The sequence below is a fragment of the Leuciscus leuciscus genome (assembly GCF_965113295.1).
Source record: "Leuciscus leuciscus genome assembly, chromosome: 3".
NCBI classification, from domain to species: domain Eukaryota; kingdom Metazoa; phylum Chordata; class Actinopteri; order Cypriniformes; family Leuciscidae; genus Leuciscus; species Leuciscus leuciscus.
The window spans coordinates 10,184,956-10,212,589 of record NC_138727.1 but is presented as its reverse complement, the minus strand read 5'-3'; the positions used below and the strand labels follow the sequence as shown (position 1 = coordinate 10,212,589).

At 36.7% G+C, this 27,634-nt stretch overlaps 1 protein-coding gene across 6 annotated transcripts in view; it reads left to right on the top strand.

The window, feature by feature from the left end:
* dmd (dystrophin) overlaps positions 1-27,634 on the top strand; it is a 105,594-nt gene that overhangs the window by 63,462 nt on the left and 14,498 nt on the right. For 5 of the 6 annotated variants that reach the window (XM_082163602.1, XM_082163604.1, XM_082163603.1 and 2 more), the window contains 12 exons: positions 32-178; positions 4,038-4,116; positions 4,346-4,406; positions 10,690-10,751; positions 11,771-11,845; positions 12,988-13,189; positions 14,624-14,709; positions 16,897-17,054; positions 17,331-17,497; positions 21,373-21,484; positions 21,648-21,784; positions 26,854-26,892. In XM_082163602.1, the coding sequence (XP_082019728.1) occupies positions 32-178; positions 4,038-4,116; positions 4,346-4,406; positions 10,690-10,751; positions 11,771-11,845; positions 12,988-13,189; positions 14,624-14,709; positions 16,897-17,054; positions 17,331-17,497; positions 21,373-21,484; positions 21,648-21,784; positions 26,854-26,892 (1,325 nt within the window). Of the gene's footprint in view, positions 1-31; positions 179-4,037; positions 4,117-4,345; positions 4,407-6,637; positions 6,858-10,689; positions 10,752-11,770; positions 11,846-12,987; positions 13,190-14,623; positions 14,710-16,896; positions 17,055-17,330; positions 17,498-21,372; positions 21,485-21,647; positions 21,785-26,853; positions 26,893-27,634 lie in introns of those variants that run through there. The other variant, XM_082163607.1, reaches the window with a different exon arrangement.

Genomic DNA, 27,634 nt, shown 5'->3' with positions numbered 1-27,634 from the left:
AAAGGCATTAAGGTTTTATGTATTTTTCCAGGTGTTCCAGGAGGAAATAGCTCCCATTCAGGATAATGTAAATCAGGTCAACCAACTGGCCTCCACATTTAGACCACCTGACATTCAGCTCTCTCCAGACAACCTGAGCAGAATCGATGACCTCAACATGAGATGGAGGCTTCTGCAGGTATCCATTCATGTTCTTTAATTTGAAGTCAATGTGAATTGTAACCTTGACTTCCATAAATGTACATATTTTCAAGTGAAAGACAATGTTTAATGAGAAGTGTGGGACTTGATTTGATTCGTTGGGAAATGATTGGCCATTCCATACCAGCGAGTGTACCCCAAAACAATGCCTAAGTAGCTATTTGACTGCTGGTTAACATTAGCCTACATTGGCTGTAAGCTCAGCCAAAATTTTTTTATTCTTTCATCATTTACTCACACTTACAGTATGTCGTGCCAAACCTGTAAGACTTTTGTTTATCTTCGGTGAATAAAAGCCTAAATTCAATCTGTTCATCGTATAAAGTGATCTAGTCTCTTCAGAAAATTTGGACTAAACCTTTCAATTCATAATATAGATTCGTTTTGCGATCTCTTTATGAACTTTTTTGAAGCGTCAAAGTGGTAGTTGCATAGCTGCCAATGGAGGGACAGAAATCTCTCAGATTTCATAAAAAATATCTTCATTTGTGTTCCAAAGATGAACGAAAGTCTTACAGGTTTGGAACGACATGAGGGTGAGAAATTAATAACACAATTTTCATTTTTGGGTGAACAAACCCTTTAATGACATCAGCAAAAATAACAGTTGTTTTAATTAAAGATTACAAAGAAAAACGTGCACTAATGAATTGTTAAAAAATACAATCTGGAATGTGTACTAATTAAATTCATTATTTATAAATCAAGTCAGGTCACAGCTTTAGCTCCTGACACAATAAGAGAAGAGAAAAAAAAAAATACAGTTCAATCTTTGAAAAGTGTACATGTCAGCAATAGATGCAACAAGCAGATCACAGAAATGATCTGTCCTTCAGATATTTGACAAAGGACACAGAAAGGCATTATTTAATAAAAAGAAGTTGGGCAGAAACATAAAAACAATCGTGATGAAACATTCTGCACATTTACAAAATATGTTTCTTTGAAATTGTTTTATTAACCATTACTGGCATTTGTTTCCTTCTTTTCCAGTGTTCTTGTAAACTAAAATGTATATGTATGTGTGTATGTATGCATGCATGTATACACACACACATACATATATATATATATATATATATGTGTATGTGTGTGTATATATGTATATATATGTATGTATATGTGTATATATATACGTGTGTGTGTGTGTATATATATATAGATATATTAGGGGTGGCACGGTTCACAAAACCCACGGTTCGGTTCGTATCACGGTTTTAGGGTCACGGTTTTCGGTTCTGTACGGTTTTTGTCGGCTTTTAATCTTTAACACTCCAAAGATTTACTTCAGCATATGATATATAGCTTAATTATCTAATTATTTATTTATTTATTTCATAAATGGGGCGTGTTTGCAAAACGCAGCTTCTCATTTCCCGAAGTAATATAGTGAGTGAGTGAGCGGTTACTGTGAGGAAACTTTCGGTGGCCCCGGAGGTCCATCCGTCTGTAGTGAGAGCTACGTGGGCTGTGTTGGACAGTTCTTTGTCAATTTCTCCTCGTGTCTCCTCATCATAGGCGTAATTTGCGGGTGGGACATGTTCCCACCACTTTTTGCCAGGGTCGATACTACTATCTCGCAGCACGGATGTACCAATACAAATAAATAAAACATCTCCAGTTAACTAGCAAAGTATTCGTTTCGTTCGTTTGTTAAATAAGAAGCAATCTAGCGCTGAAATGTGTTTTTTTTAATCAAGTGATCAAAGTGCTCGTTGGCGTTGATACAGTGTTCTCTTGTGGCTCGCGCACACGCCGCAGCGGCCGCACATTCTTCACTCGGATGCGCGCTTCAATCCGTTGAGGAGACTCTACTTTATTCGTTCCGGTGAAATCACAATACAAAATTCACACAAATCTGTCCCTGCTTGATATACAACCACTGATAAACATAATTGGTTTTGATGAAAAAGAAAAAATATATACGAGTGCGGATTAGATCTCAGAACCTATGACACGCTTGGCAAAAGTTCTGCCACTGGACCATTAAAGTACATACGTGAGACAGTCGATCTATGTATTTATTCACGTGAAAAAACAACATGAGTAGATCTCATTAAATGTCTAAGTAAACCCAGTGTACTATTTAAATCGATTGCTGGACATCGTAATATTATTATACGTCTGATTTATGATTTAGCATTGTATAGCATGGGCACAAGGCTACATTGCGCATGTGTCGAACCGTGCGACGCACACACGCACCGAACTGAGACAAGCGAACCGAACGGTTCGGATGTTTTTTCATGTACCGTGCCACCCCTAATATATATATATACACATATATACACATATATACACATATATATATATATATATATATATATATATACACATATAGACACATACACTCACCTAAAGGATTATTAGGAACACCATACTAATACTGTGTTTGACCCCCTTTCACCTTCAGAACTGCCTTAATTCTACGTGGCATTGATTCAACAAGGTGCTGAAAGCATTCTTTAGAAATGTTGGCCCATATTGATAGGATAGCATCTTGCAGTTGATGGAGATTTGTGGGATGCACATCCAGGGCACGAAGCTCCTGTTCCACCACATCCCAAAGATGCTCTATTGGGTTGAGTTCTGGTGACTGTGGGGGCCATTTTAGTACAGTGAACTCATTGTCATGTTCAAGAAACCAATTTGAAATGAGTCGAGCTTTGTGACATTGTGCATTATCCTGCTTGAAGTAGCCATCAGAGGATGGGTACATGGTGGTCATAAAGGGATGGACATGGTCAGAAACAATGCTCAGGTAGGCCGTGGCATTTAAACGATGCCCAATTGGCACTAAGGGGCCTAAAGTGTGCCAAGAAAACATCCCCCACACCATTACACCACCACCACCAGCCTGCACAGTGGTAACAAGGCATGATGGATCCATGTTCTCATTCTGTTTACGCCAAATTCGGACTCTACCATCTGAATGTCTCAACAGAAATCGAGACTCATCAGACCAGGCAACATTTTTCCAGTCTTCAACTGTCCAATTTTGGTGAGCTCGTGCAAATTGTAGCCTCTTTTTCCTATTTGTAGTGGAGATGAGTGGTACCCGGTGGGGTCTTCTGCTGTTGTAGCCCATCCGCCTCAAGGTTGTGCGTGTTGTGGCTTCACAAATGCTTTGCTGCATACCTCGGTTGTAACGAGTGGTTATTTCAGTCAAAGTTGCTCTTCTATCAGCTTGAATCAGTCGGCCCATTCTCCTCTGACCTCTAGCATCAACAAGGCATTTTCGCCCACAGGACTGCCGCACACTGGATGTTTTTCCTTTTTCACACCATTCTTTGTAAACCCTAGAAATGGTTGTGCGTGAAAATCCCAGTAACTGAGCAGATTGTGAAATACTCAGACCGGCCCGTCTGGCACCAACAACCATGCCACGCTCAAAATGACTTAAATCACCTTTCTTTCCCATTCTGACATTCAGTTTGGAGTTCAGGAGATTGTCTTGACCAGGACCACACCCCTAAATGCATTGAAGCAACTGCCATGTGATTGGTTGATTAGATAATTGCATTAATGAGACATTGAACAGGTGTTCCTAATAATCCTTTAGGTGAGTGTATATATATGTGTATATATGTATATATATATATATATATATATATATATATATATATGTGTGTGTGTGTGTATGTTGAAATAGAATAATTTTAAGTCAAAGTACTAACATTACTAAACCGGGAAAAAAAAATAAAGCTATTTTTTATATATAAAAAATATGAAAATATAAATAAAAGCTGATTCAAAATGTTAGTAAATAATATAATAGTACATAAATAATACTAAAATAATATTCCTGTTCCTTCCGCCTCTTCTGTGTTTTTTAGGTCTCCATTGAGGAACATCTGACCCAGCTGACCACAGCCTACAGGGACTTGGGGCCCCAGACTCAGAACTTCCTGCATGGTGAGTGTGTATTTGTGGTTCTGTTTGGCAGTATTATGAGCATCGAATGACAGAACATTGTACTTATTTGAATCATTAACTAATTCTGTGTATTTTATAATGTCTTACTAAACTGTTAAGTTGCTTACTGTACATAAAATGTGTCTTGACCCAAATGAAGAAGTGAATGGTGAATAGAAAGGGCTTTGAAATCGAGGTAACATGAATGGGTTTTCTTTTCTGCACACAGCGTCTGTTGAAAGCCCTCTTGAACGCTCTATTTCGCCCAACAATGTCCCCTACTATATCAAGTAAGTCTTCCCAAACTCAACCCACATGTTGATGTCAGGCACATTCAAGGTCCACACTGAATTAACAAATTGAATTTCAACACTATGAAAGCTCCCAGACTAAGAAATACATCATAGCTGGCAGCAGACTACCAAAGAAAAGTGATTTTGCGTGACCTTTTTCCAAACAGAGATATCACCCTGGAAAATTTGTGGAGAATAATCTGAGATGATAAATTAGGCTCTGCCAATGCATGTAGCAGCATGCATCACATAAACTGAGAACTTCTGCACACAGATGACGGAGTGAGCGAGTTTCAGAACTTCTTATCTTCATATTAAACTGGGAAGTTTGCCAGTTTCCATATAAAAATTCCATGCAGATAAAAATCTTTGCAAGTCTTTGTAACAAGCGATGGTAGCAGTGAGAAAGTGTGTCAGATTCTTTGGGGTAAGCTGTGCCATTGCTCAACTATACAGTCAATTTAAAAAAAACATAAATGACATAAATGCTTTAATTTCTATAGATGACGGACATCCTGTGATTATGAAAATTACATTCACCTCTATATAATTTTTCTTTGCCAAGAAGACAATTTACACACACAAGTGGTGTGGCTTATCAAAACTCTACCCTATTTGGGTGTCTACGTTTTGCTTAGACACTGAAAACGTTTCTTTTGTGATTATTTGTGAAATTGCACTTTCTGATTGAAAATAGTCACCGACACCAAAAAACCTACAACATTTTTTTCCAGTGATATATACTGTATATTATAATAGTCAGTCCAGTATAGTCGTTTCATCGCTTTTGTGGCTCAAAATCGATTTCATCCTCAAAATCTAAAATGTAATCTCTAAAGTATGTGCACAAGCTTCATATACAGTCAGAGCTGCATTTATGCTCATGGCAGTGCATTAATCTGACTCCATAGGAGAGAACTGACTCTTAATGATGCTGTCATAGATTATGAATGCCATTAATGCTGGTCAAGCAGAGCAATACTTTCAGTCAGATGGCACTAGAATTTGTTATTTCCAGCCTATTGCATATGATAAGCTGCAGGACAATAAAGGGTATCACTTTATAATAACTTTCATTAATAAGTTATCAACAAACATTAATGCTTAACAGATCAGTAGTTCATTTACTAATTTATATGAAATATACTGTTTGATTCCTGTATGATTGACATTTATACATGTAGCCTACACTAGTGATCTATTTTACCCATAAACTTTTTATGGGTTTTTAGTCATTAACTTCATAACTTCAGCCCATCTAATACATTAAGCAAATTATTGCAGATTATGTTGATCACGATTTATTTTAAATTTATGCAAAATGTAAGCCTCGTAAAATAAGATTCCTGCACTATGGCAGCATGCAGCTTTTGTCTGGGAATAACCCATCTAGCCCTCCCCGACAAAACAGTAAATACTGGTCATTTTCACACTAAGCGGCTGTGTCTCAAAAGTTAGTGAGCTGCCTAGCTAGATATGAATTGTTTTTGTTTTGTTTCTTTGCATCAATCTAATGTTGGATTCACTTTTTTAGCATCCCACATTCGATTCCAGCATTTTGACCATCATAGGTGAACTTTTTTTTCTACCGTTTGATTTAAGCTTTTTATTTTTTTATGCTTATTAGTGCGATTTCTTTTCCATACTGTTGTTGACATTGTTTTGTTTTTTGGTTTTTTACAGTATATGGTTGAGACGTTCGAACGTTTGATTTGAGCAATGGAAATAATCAGAACGTTCGAATGTTTGATTCGAGCATTTTCATCAACCAGTCCTCCAGTGGAGTTTCAAAGTTGATTGAGCATTTTTGGGCATCATTGCCGACCGGTTTAAGCTTTTTTAAAACGGGAGAGTTCGAACGTTATATGAACAATTTGGCGACCACAGTTCAAACGTTCGCATGATTGATTTAAACAGTTGACTGAGCATTTTTGGTCATCATTAAGTTCAGAATATCGGTTTAAACGTTCGAACGTTAACAACTTGGCGAATCACATAGGCACTTTAGAATTCGAACGTAGAATCGATTGTTTAAGGATAAGAACACTTTAGAACATTTCATTCCAGCACTAGGTTGATTTAGGAATCATTTTTTTGTTGCTATCGGACTTTTAAACGATTTCCACAGAATGCTCGAATCGCATGTTCTAAAATGCGGTCTAAGTAGGTGGTATGCTAGGTTTTGAAGCACCTCCTGTAAGTGAGCGAGTGAGAGAGAGGGAGAGCGAGAGAGAGAGGAGGTAGAGGGGGAAGGGAGCAGGAGGAAAAGCTCCGCCTCGTCTGAGCCGCTCTGGCGGAGGGAGATCGCAGGGAAGTCGGATGCTTTTTCCCCTGTAGAGAGGGAACACCGCGGAGGTGATTCGCCCCAAACAACATTTGGGATTTTAAAAAACAAACACGTTGGATTCGGCGATTATTAAGAGGCAAGATGAGGGAGAACTTGAGAAAGTAAGTGCAATGCTAACACGAATAAATGTCGGCTCTTGCGAGTAGAGGACGCCGAAGGAGTTTTGCATTCGTCCATCTGCCGTATAGTCGCTGCTTCTTTTCCTTGCTGGTTTTCCTTACAGCCTAGCAGGTGCTTGTTCGGTTTTTACAAGGAGCCAGTGCAGCCGGGAATGTCCACGTCTTTTAGCGACATGCCAGTTCAGCGCTTGATTTGTTTATTTTTCAGATGCCAAACACATCGATATAGTTCCTGATGCATCTACTGTGCCCTTCTTGCAGCATGCCGACTGATAAACCTAACGTGGCGTTCATATTGTCATTTGTTTTTGGAGGTGTATTTGATCGAAATCCTTATATTGATAACAAGGCTTGGCCTTAAGGATCCTCCATATTCGTGCGCTTCCCATAAGTTAACATTATACCACACAGAAGATAACTGTTTTGGTTTTAACCACATATGATACTTACGGCTGCGTTTGCATTCAACCATAACCAAGAGCCACAATTAGAGGTGTCTGCGTGAAGCGTGTTTGTGTGGGTACACTGTGCTGTTAGATGCGTTCATGCATGTAGGTGGGCATTCCTTTTTCTTGTCCAAACCCACATTACTGCTGTACTTCCGCTCATGCAGTGCCTTGAGATGTGCAGGTATGGTGTTCTCAGTGGGAAATTTGCCATCAGGCCATTGGCATGCTTTACTAAGACTACCTGAACCTAGAGGGCGCTGCCAGATACTGACTGTGTCTCAAAGCCTATAGTGAGTTGCTTGTGCTTGTGATGGCCAGAAATTCTGTGCGGGTTTTCAAACTTTTTGATATCAAAGACCACACCTTCTTAAAAAAATAAAAATAAAAAAAATAAACAAATATCTATATCTATCTATATCTATCTATATATATATATATATATATATATACAAAAATTATGTTTAAGTCATTTCAACTTAAATTACATTAAGCTGACTTAAATGTGTTGAATCTTATTTTGGTGAGTTAAAGCAATGTAGAAACATATGTTGTCATAACTTATTGATCATGTAATTTTTTACACTGTGAAATCTTTTATTAGTTTAATTCAGAATTAATTATGCTTTTTAGTGTTTTTATTCGGAGATGCTTTAAATTGAACTAAAGTTACCTTAAAGATTTGTTGCATTGTTAATTGCTGTTCTTTCAAACTCATCATAAAAGATTCAGTTTCCACAATAATATATTGTTTTCAACATTGCTAATAATAATAAGATATGTTTCTTGAGCACCAAGCATATTAGCACCAGCATATTAGAAAGATTTCTGAAGGGTCACGTGACACTGAAGACTGGAGTAATGATGCTGAAAATTCAGATTTTAATTATATATATTTTAAATATATTAATATAGAAAATAGTTATTTTAAACCTGTTCCAAGTTAGCTGATTAACACCCCTAGCAAAACAAATCCTCAGGCAGTCCCATGGTAAATGGCATTGGTATTACCATGGTGCTTTTTTGTCTGTATGGTTCCACCCCATAATGTTTGCATTTCAGAGCGACTGATGTTTTCCACAACTCCTTTTAAAGTTCTTTCAATTTGACCCCTCTGACCTTTTCAGAATTTTTTTTCTTTTGGAAGAAAAAAATGCATGAAAGTTCACTTTCATCAAATTTTTGTTGTTGTTTTTTCCTGCTTTAACACTGTAGGGGCTGGGTATAATTTATAGTTTTGAAGTTTCTCTACCTTATTAGAATTCTGCAGAGCCACTTGGCTGGCTTAAGCCCAAAATCACAAACATCCTGGCCCATAGCAACACTTCAAAACAAGGCATCTCAGTAGTGTAAATTGCATTTCCACTAATGGATTCATTTAGAGCCATTGTAACAAAACAGTCTGGCACTGTTCTGAATGTAGAAATTGACTCCCTTCTTTTAAGATTCAAATGAAGAGGACCCAGTACAACAACTTAGATGCTCAAAACTTCTCCCATGGTCACATGTAGAATCTAAACCAGTGGTTCCCAACCTTTTTTCTAAAATTCAAAATCATGACCCTAAAACACACCAGCAGAAACACATTTTATTTACTGACAGGGATTACAAAATCAATTGTCAGGTTTTTAATAAATGCAATAACATCAGAAGCATTAAAATAATTTATTAACAACGACAGCTGGATTTTAAATGAACAAGAGTGTTGACTGTGTGACTTGCAACATAATGTTATCTACTAGCATCAACCACATTCAAATAAGGTATCTGCCATGAGTTTTTCAAATCCTGTTAATCAAATGATGATTCAGATATTAAACTGTTAGACTAAAGTAACCACCAGGAATTGTATCGTGGTTTATCCTCCAACCGGTAAATTTTTCATCCCTTCTTGTAAACTAAAAACTAGAGTGAGTTAGGCGACCCCCGGGTTGGGAATCACTGATCTAAACAATGGACTCTAAAATATTTATTCATGTAAAATATCAGAGTTGCAAGATGGGTTTTTGGCAGAAACAAGCTTTTGGTGGTTTAAGCCCAACCAGCTCGTGTTTTAAAATGTTATGAGTCACTGCCAAATCCACATGCAGCAGGAACACTATTAAATGGGATAAGTTAGAGTGTAAAAAGTTAAAAACGGATATTTAACTTGGATACTCTATAATCTTTTCACTTTTATTTTGCCTCTGACCCAACTTTTTTGGAGTGTGTTGCATATTTACAAAATACAATTAATTTGGCCAGTGAAAACATTGGAAATCTTTTCTTTGTACTTTTCTCAGTTAAATAAAGGTTAAAGAGGGTGAACAAATCACAGATTCTTGATTTTATTACATTTTACAATGTCCCAACTTTTCTGGAATTGGGGTTATGTTTATGTTGCCTTTTTTAGAGCCCCATTTATTTGTATTTTTTAATTCCATCATACTCAAAATAATAGCCAGGCCAGGACAACCTTGTAAAATATATGTTCTATCTTCCACAAAATAGTCACACAGGTTTGAAACAATATAAGGATCATTAAATGACTGAATGTTCACCTTTGAACTGTTCTTTTAAATGAGACGTGTTATCATAGACAGCATGTCTAACATATTGTTACCGTAGTAGGCCTATGTCATTGGCGGGATAGTTCTACTTTAACGGATGTGTTAAATGTGCTTGAGTATCTGTTGAAAATGACCTTTATTTGAAGAACATAATTGAGCTATTCTTGAGTTTGAGGACTACAAAGATTTATTGTTGGATGTAAGAAGACTCAAGGCTTGTCCACCACACTTTAACACTGTCATAATCTATATTACTTTAAATGGAGGATGACACTATCTCGAGCACTAAATATGAGTCATAAACATATTTATGGACGTTGTAGTTCCTTTTGTTGGCTTTTGGTATGTATTTATTATGACGCTTTTCCACTGCGTGGTACGACTCGGCTCGGTTTGCTTTTTCCACTGAAGTTTAGTATCGCTTCAAAGTGGGATTATAGACTGATCGTTATAGTTGCGCCTCCATCTCGTCTACTGACCATGATACAGCCATTTCTTTTTTCAAGTTGCGTGCAACGGTTGTTTAAAAAAGTCTGGGGTGGCTGTTGCTGACTATTTAAATCTAGCGGATTTGGTGTCTCGTGTCGCAAATCCAATGACGCTGGTAGTGACGATTCTCTCTGACCAATCAGCGATCTGCAGTGTTTACGCGTCATATTTTAGTTTCGGTACGGTTTGCTTGCAGGTTGTACTAAAAAAGTACCAGGTACCAAACCCCCCAAAAGTGATCCGTACCAAGCAATGGAAAAGTGCCTTTATAAAGCATGTTTTTCAGAGAGAGGTACTGTTGATTGTAATTCACATTCTCTTTTCTTTCAGTCACCAGACCCAAACAACATGTTGGGACCACCCAAAGATGGCAGAACTGTACCAGTCATTAGGTAGGCCGGATTCAAGTCTGATGTGCATGAAGTAGAGCTGGATGATGTATTGAATATTAATAGCATGTTCATGATGATCTTGCTGGTGACTTTCCAAAGATGGTGCTAAAAATGTTAATGGAGGTCTTCATGTGGCATTTTACTGTGTATTAAAATGTCTTTGTGATAACAAATGAATATATACACACTACAGCACACCACAGTAAAGTGTTTTTTTTTTTTATAAAAAAAAGGAATGCAGTAATTATTCAGCAAGGATTCATTAAATTGATAAAATTATTTTAAATACTTAAAAAAAAGTTTTTGTTTCAAATAAAAAATACTTGTTTTTCAACATTGATGATAAGAAATTTCTTGAGCAGCAAATCAGCATATTAGAATGATTTCTGAAGGATCATGTGACACTGAAGACTGGAGTAATGATGCTGAAAATTCATATTAAATTAAAATATATTAAAATACAAAGCAAGTATTTTAAATTCTAGCAAAATTTCACAGTTCTACTTACTGTATTTTTTTTATCTAATTAATGTAGCCAAACTTTTTTACGGTTTTAATGTACATTTAAACCTGGGAATAGTGTCTGTAAAGTAATGATTCATGTAATACATAAAATGATTAATTATAATTATATAAAATAATAATTATTTTGTTATATAAATATGCGTAGATAAACTGTCGAAAAGCTGTAACAATTTTTTTTTGCCATAGATGTAACAACTTCATAGCAAGGTTGTGCTATCTCACATTTTCCTTCATCTGTGTTGTAGTGTAATTGCCTTTAAGTCAAATTTCAGATTGTTTGTTGAAACATTTTTGATCAATGGGTTAAAAATGGAAAAGACTAATTGGATGATCCTAGCTTGATGTCTTTGCTGCCTGTTTTTCAGATCCAAACAAATAAGATCAAAATGAGAAATTGTCAGATGCAGAGATGAGAGGTTTTACTGTGACAGTAATGAAATGTTGCATGAACAGTTTGCTAAAATGAACATGTCCCATTTTCTCGTGCTAAACAGCGGATCTCAACAACGTACGATTCTCTGCATACAGGACGGCAATGAAGCTCAGACGAATGCAGAAAGCTCTCTGCTGTGAGTTCACACAACTTACTCTTTGCAATCACACAACCCTGTTAATCTGTTTTCCGTTTTTTTCTGAACATTCATTCTACTCATCACAATAAGCTAAAAAAAGTCTTTATTTAGGCTCAAACCATGTCTCAGAGAGAAACATTTTGTGAAGAGGAAAGGGTTAAAATTTGCTTCTATCTCCGTCAGATTTCATAGTAAGTTGTAAATAATATAGAAAATATATGAAGAGTTCAGATGCAAAAGCCTCTAAGTGCCATCTGAAATTTCCTTCTAGAATGATCATTTTTATCAAGCTTGAATATTTAAGTTCAGTAATTTCACTTAAATGACAATTCATAGGTAATTTTCATTGTCATTTAAGTGAATTTACTGAACTTAAATATACGAGCTTGATAAAAATGATCATTCTAGAAGGAAATTTCAGATGGCACTTAGAGGCTTTTGCATCTGAACTCTTCATATATATTTTTTTAGAATGACTAGTTTCTCACGCATTTGATTACACGAGGGTTTCCTAAAGCAAACGGTACGGTCTGTTACTGCTTCCAAACCCTGACCCTGCTGAGATGAATGAAACTCCACTTCGTGCGTTCAGGAGTGGTGCGCTATAACTTCTAGGGCTGGGTTCAAAATATTGCTTTCTCGCTTTTACTCAATTCTCATTTTAATGGTGAGACTTTTGGGTTTTTTTGTGTTCAGGCTTGATTTTGTAATAAAAATTTTATATAAGAATTTGGATTTAGATTTATCGACTTTCAAATGTAAAGAATTATCGGCATCGGCCTAAATCTTCATATCGGTAGATCCCTAAAATAAATAAATATGAATGAACATCAGAAGGTACGTTGAAAGATACAGTACAACTTTTTGAAAGTATTGTCTCATGTAATCACTCAATCATTGTTTAAAGATTGGAAAGATGTCAATAAAACAGCTTGGATACACTGTCACGTCATATTTACCTCAGGAAAGCCATTCGATGTCCATAAACTTGCTAGTTAGCTAAAAAAAAATAACTCTGGAGAGGAGCTTATTTAATATATTTGAATTATTCCGTCATGAAAACAAGTTTTTATGACAGCCACCTTTAAAATGTTTGTTATCAGAGCACTTTATCAAATTTTGCATTTTTCTGTGCACAGTGGATCTTCTGGGCATGTCTGCGGCCTGTGAGGCATTTGAGCAGCACAATCTGAAACAGAATGAGCAATTCATGGACATCATGCAGGTGATCAACTGTCTGACCAGCATCTACGACCGTCTGGAGCAGCAGCACAGCAGCCTGGTCAACGTGCCTCTCTGCGTGGACATGTGTCTCAACTGGCTGCTCAACGTTTATGATACGTACGTTTCACTTTTTGTTGTTGCTTTGCGTGTTTAAGATGTTATGGAATAGTTCCATTATTGAAAGCAGGTCATGATATGTGGCTGGAACAATATGAGTGCAAGTAAATGATGAAAGGGTTTCAAATGTGGGATGAACTAATCCTTTAAATATTAGAACACATGAGTCAGAGAGAATCAAGGAGTTGGACTCAATTGGTACTCAGCATGTTTCTCAGTAGGATCACACTGAGCCATAAATCATGCAGGGTTTGTACATGGAGGTGGTAGATTCCACAGAAGACCCCTGTCTTTCCCCCAAAGTAAACTGAGAGAAAAACGTTGGAGGTCTTTTCATTCTACGCCTGTTTTTTTACCTAGATTGTCTTGCAAAGCAATGTTTTTCTCAGAAGATGGGATGAAGAAATCCAGTCGTCAGGGTTCCATTGGGTACTTAAAGTATTCTAATTTTAAATTTGAGGATGAAAGAAAGGGAATTGTGGTACACCCTAATATAAATATTTTTATAACACTTTTTTTATAACATAAGATTAATAAAACTTTGTCCCTGACTACATATATTTAAAACATTTTAAATATTGTTTTTTATTCAATAATGTATTTTTTACATTTATTATTTATAATAATTCGTAAACATGGAAGTACAAATACGTGGCCTTCTGGGTTTACCATATTTGTGGCTAAATTAAATCTGTCTTAACTTTCATTTTGGGTGAACAATACATAATACATGTTGTATTTTTGTATTGCAATATAAATACTTTTCTTGATTGCTTTATTGATACTTTATTACACCCCTAATGTTAACTTTATTGTGTTTAAATTGTAATATGCTGTAGATAGTTGTAAGCATGCATATTTTATCTTCCTAATCTTTTTGATTGAGCAACTGGAAGTTGTAAAGCATAGACATTTCAAAACAAGAGTCTAGGTATATTTCGGCCTTTAATTTTGATTTGAATTTATTTGAGAAGTTTACAAAACTGTACAAGAAATAACAAATGCTATATATATGTATTGATTAAATTTCAGTACATATTTGATAAATAAAACATGTTTTACATATAGTTTACGTAGTTTCAAACATATTTTGCTGATATAAACAGCATTAAATCATGTGTCAACATTAAAGTTAAATGTGCACCCCAGCCTAAGTATTTAAGTAGTTTTAAGTAAAACTGGGCTTTTTATTTGTACAAGACTTTAAAAAGTCTTAAATTTGATTTTAAAGGTTAAACATTACAGACACATTTTGAAGAAATTCTTTGTTTTTAAAAGCAAAAACAGTATATTTTACCAGTGTATGGTACAGAAAAATCTAGAGTTATTTTGTTCCTGATCTTGACTGTTATCTGCAAAAAAGATTTAAAAAAGAGCGATTGTCGGTCTTGCTTTAGTCATTTTTCACCTTGCTATTTTATTTTTTCCCCGCAGAGGACGAGCTGGCAAGATTCGTACCCTATCCTTCAAAACAGGAATAATCTGTTTGTGCAAAGCTCACCTTGAAGATAAGTACAGATGTAAGTTTTTCTGCTTGTCTTATGCGTTTCCTCTTTTCTATTTTGTCTCCATGTCGTAATTAGAACCAAGATATTTGTTCTGTTTACAGAAAATGTACTACTAGCAGTTTACAGCTCTCTCAGGTGTTGGCAGTGTCTTGTAGTATGTTGTCATTGTTTAGTTTTTAATAGCACTGCTGTAAACGCTGTTGTAAAGCTTTGGAGTTTGCTCTTTTAGAGTAAATCTATGCAACAGCTGGGGTTTTTCCAGAAATCAAGGTTAACTTACCATCACACCATGAACTCTTGGTTAATGGGGTTTATGCAAAACAAACTTCCGTATTCTATAAAACAGGTTGCATATCTTCTGGTTCAGGTCTTTTTACGTGCTTTGTTAAATGTAGAGCTGTTGTACTAAAGATATCTTCAAAGGTATGACCAAAGAGGAGCATGACCAAAAAGTCAGAACGTTTTTTTTATCTTGTCACTAACATTTTGGTATTTAAATTGAATAAAACTGCTACAATAAAAAGAACAAGCTTGGTTAGCTGATTACCATACAAGTTCATATATATCGCCGTCAATTCGTACTGCCGTTACCACTTTCTCAGACAAGTGGATTTTTTTTCTTTCTTCTTTTGCTTAATGGCGATTTACATTCTTATCGCATATCGCCACCTACTGAGCAGTTGTGCAATCTATAGAGCAGGTTATGTTCATAGAGTAAAAAGGGGCTTTCGCACCAGAGGAACCTTTTCAAAGTTCCTAGAAATATTGTCGGAAGTACCCGGATTTTGGAGTGTTCGCACAGCAGGAACTAGGAACGATTTTAGTTCTAGGAACTCCTTTTGGAGGAACTAATTTAGCTCCTACTTCAGAGTAGGGTCTAAACCAGCACTATAGGAACTATCCGTGACGTTAGTGTACGCTGATTGGCCGAACGCACGTGAAACACTAGTTGCTCCCGTAATTTTTTTTAAAAGGCTGTACACACACAGATTATAGCCTATATAGTTACTCCAGAAACTAACTCTACGAACATGGAAAACAGTGATAGATGGACCTAACCTTTACGCTGAGGAGAAAATCCAACGCAACTTTGAGGAGACCAAGCGAAACATGATTATTTCTGCTCAGCTAGCCACACTGGACATCAACCACACGGCATACGCTAATACCTTTTCATTACCGTCTACTTTCTATGTATAACAGTTCTATCTAATAACGTATTAGACAGGACTGTTAGACAGATCGTAAATTAATAAACATGAAGAATGCGACCAGTGTGAGCTCAGGCTCTTGTGTTCTCAGCGCCGTCAAAATAAAAGTCACAACAACAAGCGTGGCTTAAGTCACTTCAGAGTTCCTACTGGTGGTGTGAATGCAGCCAGGAAAACGTTCCTAGGGGAACCATTAGTTCTCGGGGAACCACCCTGGTGGTTAGTGGTGGTGGTGCTGGTGGTGCGAAAGCACCTATAGTTCCTAGAAATATTGGTGGAAGTACCCGGATTTGGCGTGTTCGCACAGCAGGAACTAAGAACAATTTTAGTTCTAGGAACTCCTTTTGGAGGAACTACATTACCTCCTACTTCAGAGTAGGGTCTAAACCAGCACTATAGGAACTATCCGTGACGTAAGTGTACGCTGATTGGCCGAACGCACTCAAAACACCAGCACCTGCCATTTAAAAAAAAGCTGTGCAAACATACAGTTTATAGCCTTTATATTTACTCCACAAACTAACTCTATGAACATGGAAAACAGTGATAGATGGGCCTCTTAACCTTCCAAGGGAACCATTAGTTCTCGGGGAACCACCCTGGTGGATAGTTCCTAAAACTACCCGGTGCGAAAGCTCCTTACGTTGCTATGGCTATTTACCCTGAAAGTTATCTCCATTTTTGGAACTAAAAGATGAGGTTATCTGCTTATTTATCCATAAACTTAACCGGGTATTTCGCATAACCTGCTCAGAAATAAATGTTTACTCACCTAGAAACCAGACCTAGCAGACCATTATAAACTTAGGGGTTGGTAAGATTTTCAAGAAAATCTTTTCTTATTATTAAGAAAAAATTCATTTGGATGTTTCATTGTGGATATATACGTTGTTGTTGTTTTTTTTTGTTTTTTTTGTTAGTTAAAACATGATGGTTTTGACTCTGTCTCTGTTACCCGTTTTTCTCATTATTTCCTCTTACACTCTAGTTTTATTCAGAGAGGTGGCCAGTGCCACAGGCTTCTGTGACCAGCGGCGCCTCGGCCTCCTTCTGCACGACGCCATTCAGATCCCCAGACAGCTGGGTGAGGTGGCATCTTTCGGAGGGAGCAATATCGAGCCCAGTGTGCGCAGCTGCTTTCAGTTTGTAAGTAACCATCGTCTACATTCATGAACAGAGTATGTTAAAGCAACCATGTAGAATATGCAATTTTGTGGCATTTTTTTCTTTCTTTTCAAAATAGTGGTACAGGTAACCCTAACCCTAACCCTAATTATGTGAAACTTCCATAATTTCATTTGGTCCTTTAAATTAATTCCAATTTTTCACAAATGTTCTTTCAAAAGCCTCTACAACTCTGTTCATTTCCTCAGTCTATTCAGTGTTTTCATCAGTTTTATTTTCTTTTGCTCTGATATGAAGGCCAATAACAAACCAGAGCTAGAAGCTTCAGTCTTCTTGGACTGGATGCGTTTAGAACCTCAGTCGATGGTTTGGCTTCCTGTCCTTCACCGTGTGGCGGCCGCTGAGACAGCAAAGCACCAGGCTAAATGCAACATTTGTAAGGAATGTCCTATTATTGGCTTCAGGTATGGACCTTTTCTTTAGTCCTATTATTCAGAATGACTGATTTTGCCTCAGGTGCTTTAAAAGTCTCAGCACTTTTTTTGTGAATTTTTAAGCATTGCACCAAACTTCAAGGCAGATGTTGATAAAGAAGACCTTTGTCTGTGTTTTGAGGCTCAAAAAGCTGCAGTATTTATTCTCTTCTGTTAGAGGTTTTATTGGTGGGAGAACACAGTCCTACTTTGTGTTTTTTTTTTATATTTGACTTTAAAGTCTACACGATATCAAAGTTGACCCTGTTTACTTTCTTCCTGTTCTTATTTGTTGGTGTACTACTTTCAAAAGAGAATTTTTTTGGCTCAGGTCTGACTCTACCAAGTACTAAGTTTTGGCTGAAAACTCACACTTCTTATGTTTATTAACAACATGTTCAGTTTTCCTATTCATATTATCATGTAAAGAGTTTAGTCATTAATACATTACATTTTTGGGGAATGATTTTAAGGACATTTTGTACAATTTGCTGTGTTGGGTCACCATTTGGCTCTAGTTTCGTAAGCAGAAGAGAAAAGTTGTAGGAGAGATTAAGAAAAACAAAACAAATTTGCGCTGATGAATGTACACGAGAAGTGGCATTTATCAAAAAGTAAATAGGGTCATTTTTTATGTCATGCCAAAATAAGAAAACTTTTATTAACTCAACCTGTCGTTCAAAATCTCATTAATGTCATTCAAAACCCATGTCTTACACTTCTATTAAAAAGTTTTTAGTGTTTAAAAAAAAAAACTTTAACATGTTAGCCAGCTTTTAACTTTTGAAAAATGCCCAGAAATGGCATACCCAAACTAAAACAGATACAGTTCATGAACCCTTTGCACTAAAAGCACAAGTATGATCTCATTTGAAAGCTGACACTTGGCAGTTTATTGTAAATTTAGAATTCATTATTGTCAAAATGAAAAAAAAAAAGAAAGTTATAAATACCTTCAAAGTTTTGTAAAGTTATTAGAAATTATTTTTTAGTAAATATCCTCATGAAAAAAAAAAATTAAGTTGGCATTTTATCAATCTAGAAATGCACTGCAGCTAAAGCCAGGTCTGACCATGTTATATTTCAAATCTGAAGATAATTCTAAAACTCTGTATTTAGTTAAATCTTTTTCAAGATCATGTCTATGGCTTTATTTTGATTAGACTCTAAAATGCAAACTGATGTTTATTGTCATCTTCTAAGCATCCATTCAGTCTATTGTCTCTATTATTTTGTGGTGCAAACGAGCCCCATTCAGTCTCAGTCTCCCCTGCACACAATAGCCGCGTTTCCACTGTCGGGCCAGGGCCGGGCCGGGCCGTGCTAGTGCGTGCCAGGGCCAGTCGCGTTTCCACTATCACTTCCGGGGCTTGATCGGGGCTTACTCGGGGCCAACGGCCAGGATTTCTGGCCCGTCGAATACCTTGGGCCAGAGCGGGCCAGCTCGGGCTAGAGGAGTGGTTACGAACAGAGGCGGAGTTCACCTGAGTCGGGAGACGGCAGCGCCGGATGATTCTGTCAGCATTAAAGACTTTTAAAATAATTTAACTCGCGTTCATGTTTGAATGCCTTGTGTTTGTGATGCAAAAGACTATGCGCGCTAACCATTACCATAGTAAACATAGTAAACGCTTGAAGATACGCATAGTAAAAAAACATAGTGAACGCTTGAAGAAATCAGACCAATCATAAAGGCTATCACAGTCATGTTTTTATTTTATCTGTCAGTAGCCTACGTCTCGTCTCTTTATACCGGACTATCATAAAATAAAGCAACTTTTATTTCGGGAGCTTCCTCTGTTTCTCTGACGGAAAATATCTGCATGGGAGTCGAGAGAGTGCTAAAGCTCCTCAGGTCGTATTTTTGGTGGCATATATTTGTAGAAATTATCATTCTTTCTAAATGTGATGTAAATATGTCCTGTAACTACCAGATAAACAGTAACAGACGCGACTGAAGAAGTAAGTGTGTCCTCTTTCTTTTGTGAAATAGACCTAACGGTAATTTATTTCTGAGTGACTAATGTGCAATTTTGACATAAATTAATTCATTATGATCAATGTATCACTTTTTATTGTAAACCTGTGGTAAAACATCGATGCTTGGGTTTTAAATATTCAAGTAAACAACAAAAATGCCAGCAAACGGCCGCTTTTATCATGTTTGTTTTCAATGCTGTTTCCAGTGAAACTTCCATTTGTTGGTGAAATGATGGGTTAGTGTGACGTTGTTCCAGAGAGGCGTGTTACGGGCGTGTTTTAGTGAAGCGCTGTGGAGCTTCTGGCCCGACAGTGGAAACGCAGGCTCGGTGCTATTAGCCCGAGGCTATTAGCCCGGCACGGCCCGTTTAAAGCCCTGGCCCGGCCCTGGCCCGACAGTGGAAACGTGGCTACTCTCACCTCTCTGGCCTGGTTATGGCTCTAAATATTCTTTTCTTTTGTTTTCTTTTTTATTCTTGAAAAAAGAAACATTTCAGTAAGCTTTATAAAAATAACAGCTAGGTGGCAGGTGCATCTTAGGGCTAGCTAGCATGTTGGCTTAGCACACCATCAATACACAACAATTTATGAGATTAAAACCATGTTTTTTGCTCCAAACTTACGCAAACTATAACGCAATTCGAGTGTTTTAAATAACCTTCTGTGACCTGATTTGGCTTCAGATAAAAAAAAATCAGACAGAAAATATATTATTTTATAGTATTCTGCACGATGATAAAGTCTATATCGATTAGCATTAGATTATAAATATAATCTATCATTATGAAAATACCTGACATGGCTCGAAGAACACAGATAAATCATATATTGTTGCAATCATGTTTTTTGTCTCCAAAACATCTTTATCTGCATGCTACAGCCATCTCTGGAAGCTTTGTTTATGTCAGGGAGTTCCTGGAAAGTTCTCTTCTTCATGTGTTCCATAGATGGACTAAATGTGCATAGGGCGCCCTCAGGCTGCCAGTGTGTATTGAAAACACAGTACATCAGAGTATTCAGAGTATTACATCGGCCCATTTTGGGTATAAATTCAATAAAAATGATATCGAAATCTGACGTAAACCTATGAGAATCTATCAATATTTCTCTAAATCTGCACAGTTTTGAGCTAAAAGCCCTGAGGAATTTTGCTTTCATGACGACTGCACAGGAGTTTTTTTATGAATGGGAGCGGCTGACACTCATATTTCATATTAAAGGTATCGACTCATTTTTTCATTACATAACTCCTGACAAATTAATACATAACGGTCACTATAAGTTTCTCAGAATAAAATAGTGGTTAAATACTGAAACTTGAGTCTTATATCTTTTATAACGATATATAGTTTGTCAAGGTAATAACATTACTGATACTAACTTTGAACTATTTAAACAAAGAACGATTCAGTGCGTCGGCATCCTCGTGAAGGCTAACAGAAAACAGGAAAAACTAAATTACAATAAAAACAGTAATATTGCAAAATATGATTACAAATTAAAAGAACTGTGTTCTATTTGAATACCATTTAAAATGTAATTTGTTCCTGTGATGGCAAAGCTGGATTTTCAGCATCATTTCTCTGTATCATTCAGTGTCACATGATCCTTCAGAGATCATTCTAATATGCTGATTTGCTGCTCAAGAAACAATTCTTATTATTATCACAGTGGAAAAACATTTGTAGTGTATGTACAAAATCAGACTGTAATATGCTCACTATTGAGAGTAGGTGAGAACAGGGAACATCTCCACCTGGAGGATCAAGATGTAACTGCACCTTTCTGGGAAATGATCTTGCTTGCATGTCGCTACGGATCCATTGTGTTTTAAATGCCAATGACTTTAACACTGATCTTATTGTTTGTTTGTCTGATCTCAACAGGTACCGAAGTTTAAAGCACTTTAACTATGATATCTGCCAAAGCTGCTTCTTTTCTGGCAGAGTGGCCAAAGGTCACAAGATGCAGTACCCTATGGTTGAATATTGCACACCGGTAGGTTTTTTTGCATCACTGTGTGCTTGGCATTTACATTGAAGATTACAGCATCCATTGCATTGCATGTAGAATTTAGTTTCTGGTGTAAATAGCAGTCAACACATTTCAAGATTAAAGTGCAGGTTATGACGTTTTGTGTTTCTGTGTCCTTTTACTTCAGACGACGTCAGGAGAGGACGTGAGGGACTTTGCTAAGGTGTTGAAGAACAAGTTTAGGACGAAGCGCTATTTTGCCAAGCATCCTCGCATGGGTTACCTCCCTGTCCAAACCATCCTTGAAGGAGACAACATGGAGACGTGAGACCAGTGATTTTTTTTACATTTATTTATGTGTTCACTTCTTTGTGTGGATTACCATCAGCTACTGATTAAGTAGACACGTGACTGCTGGTAGGACCGTTATTATAAAAAGCACTGTGTGCATCACACTGCGACTCTAGATACTATGAAGAGCAAATTAAAGTGCCCCTATTATGCTATTTTAAAGGTTCCTAATTTTGTTTTGCATGTCTCCTACAATAGATTTACATGCATCCAAGGTAAAAAAACACTTTAATTTTCACATAACATACATTGCAGCATCATCTCATTTATAAGTGTCTGAAACGGTTCGTTTGAAGATTCAATCTCTTTAAACCCCTCCTTTCTGAGAGCCTAATCTGCTCTGATTAGTCAGATGGCCCAGTTTGTTGTGATTGGTCTACCACTTACAGCGAGTGTTGGAAACTAAACTTAATAATGGAAGAGAGGGCAACTCTCTGAGAGAACAAAGGAAATTAACATTTGAACTCACTCTTGTGCACCATTCGAGACGCAAGTCTCACCTCAGAATCATCCTAATCTACATCTCTTTCCCTCTTCCTCCATTCCTTCTCTCTCATGCTGAGACCACCAAAATTCAGCCAATAATATATATGGTTTAATGTGAATAATTACCATAGAATATTATACATGTTTGGTATCATTTGAAATGTCTCAGTGCGACTGGTACAAAGGTCTCATTCCCACAGAAGTAAACCAAAAAAGTAATAAGGTGTGGAGAGTTTGATATATTGTTTACTGCTGTGGGTGTGCCCCCATGTAAATCAACGTCTGTCCCTAGTAAGTCTGGGACGGTGATTAATGCAAATTCCCACTGTGAACTCATGTTTACATTTGAAAAGAGGTTTCTGCCTTGGTCTGAGTATTTAGGGAGATGCTGAAAAAGGCTCGTGGCGATTTGTAGCTCAAATTAGCCTGTGATGCGGAGTGTGTGCAAGACACTCTGCATCATGTATTTTCTAATGTCAGGTTCGCATCTTTTCTATTTATTCCAGAGCATTTGATGTTTTGTATTTATTATCTTTGAACTGATTATGAAATTGGCATGATACATTTACCTGACATAATAAATTGTAAACATTTGATTTTATTCTGACTGACTCTGCAATTGTTTTCCCAAGTAGATTAAACGGATTCGTATGTTACCGCAAGTTTTGCGTCAGATTAGTGACAACTAATATTTGGCACTAATTCAAGTGTACTTGGTTTGCAAAGACAAGAAGTGAATTTCCGTTTAGAACAGCAAATGCTGTTTGACCAACCTAAATGTGGGTATGTCTTACTTCTGTTTTAATTTAATGTTACTTTGGATAAGTGTACGTGGGAAATCACGCCATGGCCAATCCAAAGCTATTATAAGAGAAGTAATGTTAGTCAGCTCATATCTGTAATAGTGGCCATACCTCTACTGAAGTAAAATGTTAAGTTAAATTCAAGTGTATGCAATTCCATGGGGGCTATACCGAAGTATCTTTGATTGTGTAAACGTGAATGTGACCGATCTCAGGTATGTAGCAGTTACCTCTGTTTGGTGACCAAAACTGATGGGCTTGTGAACGTGAGACCCGCGTTAAACGGAAGACGTGAGGACCTCTGAGCGACATAGTTTCCTAATTTGAACGGGTAAAATATAATTAAAGAGTTAAAAAGAATAATCAAACATTCGCTCACTTTTAATGATGCTCAGATATCATTAAAACCTATTTAACCCTCTGAGGTCTGAGCTGTTTTCTGGGCGCTGGAGGTGTTCTGACATGCTCTGACATTTGTGTTTTTTTCTGTTACTAGTGACATTTTCATGGCTAAAGTCTAATTACACTGTATTCAGCACAAACTCTGCTACAATAATATATCAGCAGCATAGCATGTATGTAAAAGTTTGTAGTTTTGAGATAATGACATTCATGCGTGGTTTGTGAAAATACAAAAAAAAATTGTCACTGAAATAAGGCCATGAAACCCATACTGATTATTTCTTCACAAGACTTTTGAAAATTGTATGACATAGCCTAGAATATTTGCTCCAAAACCATGTGAAAATCACCCTGACTGCTCATTCAGATAAGACAATATATTGATTTAAAATTTCTAAGACGTGTTTTGTGTGACAAAGCCATATTCGAAGAGGCGTGATCATCTCATGAATATGTAAGCTTTTAACACCTGAGAAAGACAAAGACACTCCCCTAACTGCCCTATTAGGAGTGATCAGGCCCTGTCATTCAGAGCAACCTTGCACAAAGAATGAGGAGATTTAAAAAAGAATGGCTTTTAGATTGTTTGGATTTATTTACAACACAACACAATCCAAAAATACAAATGACAAAAGAGCACATTGAAAACAATGATCCAAAGACAGAGACCTTTGTGCCATTCCTAAAAACATTGTACATACCATTTCCAAGGTGTTTGATTTTCACTTTACCATGTTCATGTACAGAGACTCATGTGAATGTTGAAGTCAGCAGGACTCAGTTGCATCTGGTCCCTGAAAGAAAAGAAAAAAGTGAACATACTGGTATCAAGAGAAACTAGGCCTGCACGATTTTGGGAATACATTTGAGATTTTTCTGGTTAAAATTGCTTTTTAAAATTCACAGAATACACACACACACACACAAATGTTTCCAACAATATATAATATAAAAAACACCATATTTGTTGTGCCTTGTAGGCATAAGCTATGTGCAGTACTGCATAAAATAATTTTATTTTACAAAGCAGCCTATAAATCTTCCAAAAGATTTCAGTAACAATGCTAGAGAAAAATATATTGATTATCTTATGTTACTTCAAATGTTTCCATTCGTTATGATGATATGAAATGAGATAATAGTAAAAACATAAAGCCTAATGTTTGGTGCATTTTTCCTTTCAAACGCAATCGCGCTCCAAAATATGATACATTCAAACCCACAGCGCGCTCCAAAATATGATACTCAAACCCACAGCGCGCTCCAAAATATGATACTCAAACCCACAGCGCGCTCCAAAATATGATACTCAAACCCACAGCGCGCTCCAAAATATGATACATTCAAACGCCATCGCGCTCCAAAATATTAAACATTATGGTTATACATATCTATGCTTGAGCAGATATCCACAAACAGTATTTAACAGTAAACACGGGTCTAAATAGTATAATATTCACCATATATCTAGCAACAGTTCAACTGCAATGTGAAGTTTATGCAACAATACCATAAACTAATAAGTAAGAATTTCTTACCTTACATCTTTCTTGTCTTCAAATCGCGTTCTTCTTCTTCTGATGTAAATCCAATGTAAACTCAGACGTGTCTTCCAAACTCGACGAAAAGCAGAGACTTGTGAAGTGGTTTGTGTTTGAGGTAACGAGGGCGTTCGCGTTGCATGTGGAGATTTGCATGTGAATCTCTTTTGCGCGAGTGGGCGTGGCCGAATTAAAAGTAACTAGCAAGCGTTTGAGATACTGGACATCCTGTTGGTTTTATACAAATTACTTAAACAGAGAATATTTGTTTTCAGTTTGAATCCGATCATTTAAAAGTACACACTTAAATGTGTATAAAGGTGTATGGCTCATAAATGTGTGAGAAGGATTCGCTGAGTTTTGTTTCAGTTTATAGACGTGCTCAAGAAAAAAAAGTTCACCGCGACGGAGAGGCAGAACGCACACCCTGTTTATTTTCTTTATTTTACAAAAGCACAATGTTTTGATTTGATTGTAAGTGGACACATACAAAAGTAGAAATATCACAGATTCTTTTTTTATATTTCTTTTTTCTGTATAACCATAAATGACGGAGTAATTTAAGTTTATTGTACTACAATGTGAAGAAAATCCAGCAAAACGCGGGGGCGCGTTTTCCGACCTCAGAGGGTTAATTTATGGGGTCAGATGAAATAATGAGGTAATACATATGAGAAATGTATTTCATTTGATCTTGTTGTGTTGCGTAAAAGGAAAGACAGTAAAAACCTTCACCCGTCCTACCGGAAACCCCCATTTGGACTAATACTTTTAACTAACCATAACAACACTGACACATTTATTTGTTTTATATTTACAGCAAGTGCTTTTTATTGGACAAACGAACCTAGTCCTGGATTATGCATTATAATTATGTATAGTAATACAAACATGGCTCACAATAGACCGTTTGAAGTTCGACAGTAAACATGGAACTTATTGTTGAAGGATGTGAATTTGTTTTAAAGTACATCTTAGAGACAGTCTGCTTGGTGAAAAAGTTGAAAAGGCTTGTCTCATGCCATTTTAAAGCACCTCTATAGTTTATTTGATTTATTTAAAAAGGAACTAAATTTATGAATGCAACTACATTTTGGCCGCTAATGTTGTTCAGGCAAAAATTCCATAGCAAAACATTTAAACGGAATACGTTACTTTAAATTCCCGAACATTGACGTGGAGAAAAAGCTGAGTTCCATCCGACACTCTCTGAAATAAAACAATTTAACCTTCTCAAAGCTTACCTACTACCTACCTTCTCTTATTTTGTGGCAGTTTGCATATATATAAACGGTACTAAATGGTCAAACGGTATAAAACTGGTATTCCACTTAACAAGACAAATAAAGCTGACTGAACTCTTGGTAACCTTATATTGCAGCTGCAAGAGTTTTGCTTTTTTTTTTTCTGCTTTACCGTGTGCATTGATCATTACTCGTGCTCACAGTAGGAGTGTTTATGCTGTGGAATTATTTTTCCCCCTGTAGAGGAGCAGCTGCAAATGTTTGCAGTCTAATTGTAAAGCAGTGCTAAATGCATAAACACATTATTCTTTAACATTAACCCTTTTTTTCCTTTTTCATTTCAACCCCAACACACAACCAAACAATGTTGAATCAAACTATTTCTCAAGAAACACATTTTTTGGAAGAGAGTTGATTGTGATGTGTATGTTATTGGCCACTGAAAATGCTTAACTGTGTTGTCATATCAGTGGGTTTGTGTGTTTGGTGCTTCTTAACCATGTCACCATCATGCTTTCAGTGCATCTACTTGTCCTGTCCATCATCTCATCTTTTTTGTCTTGCAGTCCTGTTACACTGATCAACTTCTGGCCTGTTGACCATCCGTGAGTACATCTGCACTCCAACACCCTCACACACACATCACATTGAGCACCTGCTTACTGGATCACGTGATGCTAACAGTGTCGTTTGGTGATTTATCCGCAGAATAGAAGTTTAGAAAGAACATTCAGGATTTTCACATCAAATTCACATGGCTGAAATTGAGTGTATTTTAAATTGAAATGAAAATTTGAAAGGCTGGTGCTCTCTTTAAATTAATCTGAAGTTTCTACAATGACTTCAGTAAATGATGTTCCTATTGGATGATTCACTTAGATGGGCGTCAGCGCCAGTGTCTAGGGCCAGTGTCATATTGGTCAGCAAACATATAAATTAATCACTTGGACAGGTGTTGTGACAGTTTATCATTTAAAGTACATTGTTGAAATCATCTATTGATCTGTGTGAAATTATGCACAAGTCTCCATGAAACACTCATCTTTCATCATCAGAATTGTGAGATATTTTGGAACGTGTTCATCCCATGACTTCTACCATTCATCTGCAAGATTAACATGATACAGTGGTTTAGGGTATAAGGTGCTCTTTTAATCAGGGTTATCATTAATGTTAAAGTCGCTGTGTGTGAAACTCACTGTTACATACAGGTACATGACTGTTCCAAATTTTGGTGTCTCCAAGATTGTTCTTTTCTTTTTATTTCCTTTTTTAAAGAAATTAATACTTGAGCAACGGCACATTAAATTGATCAAAAGTGACAGTAAAGACATGTATAATGTTACT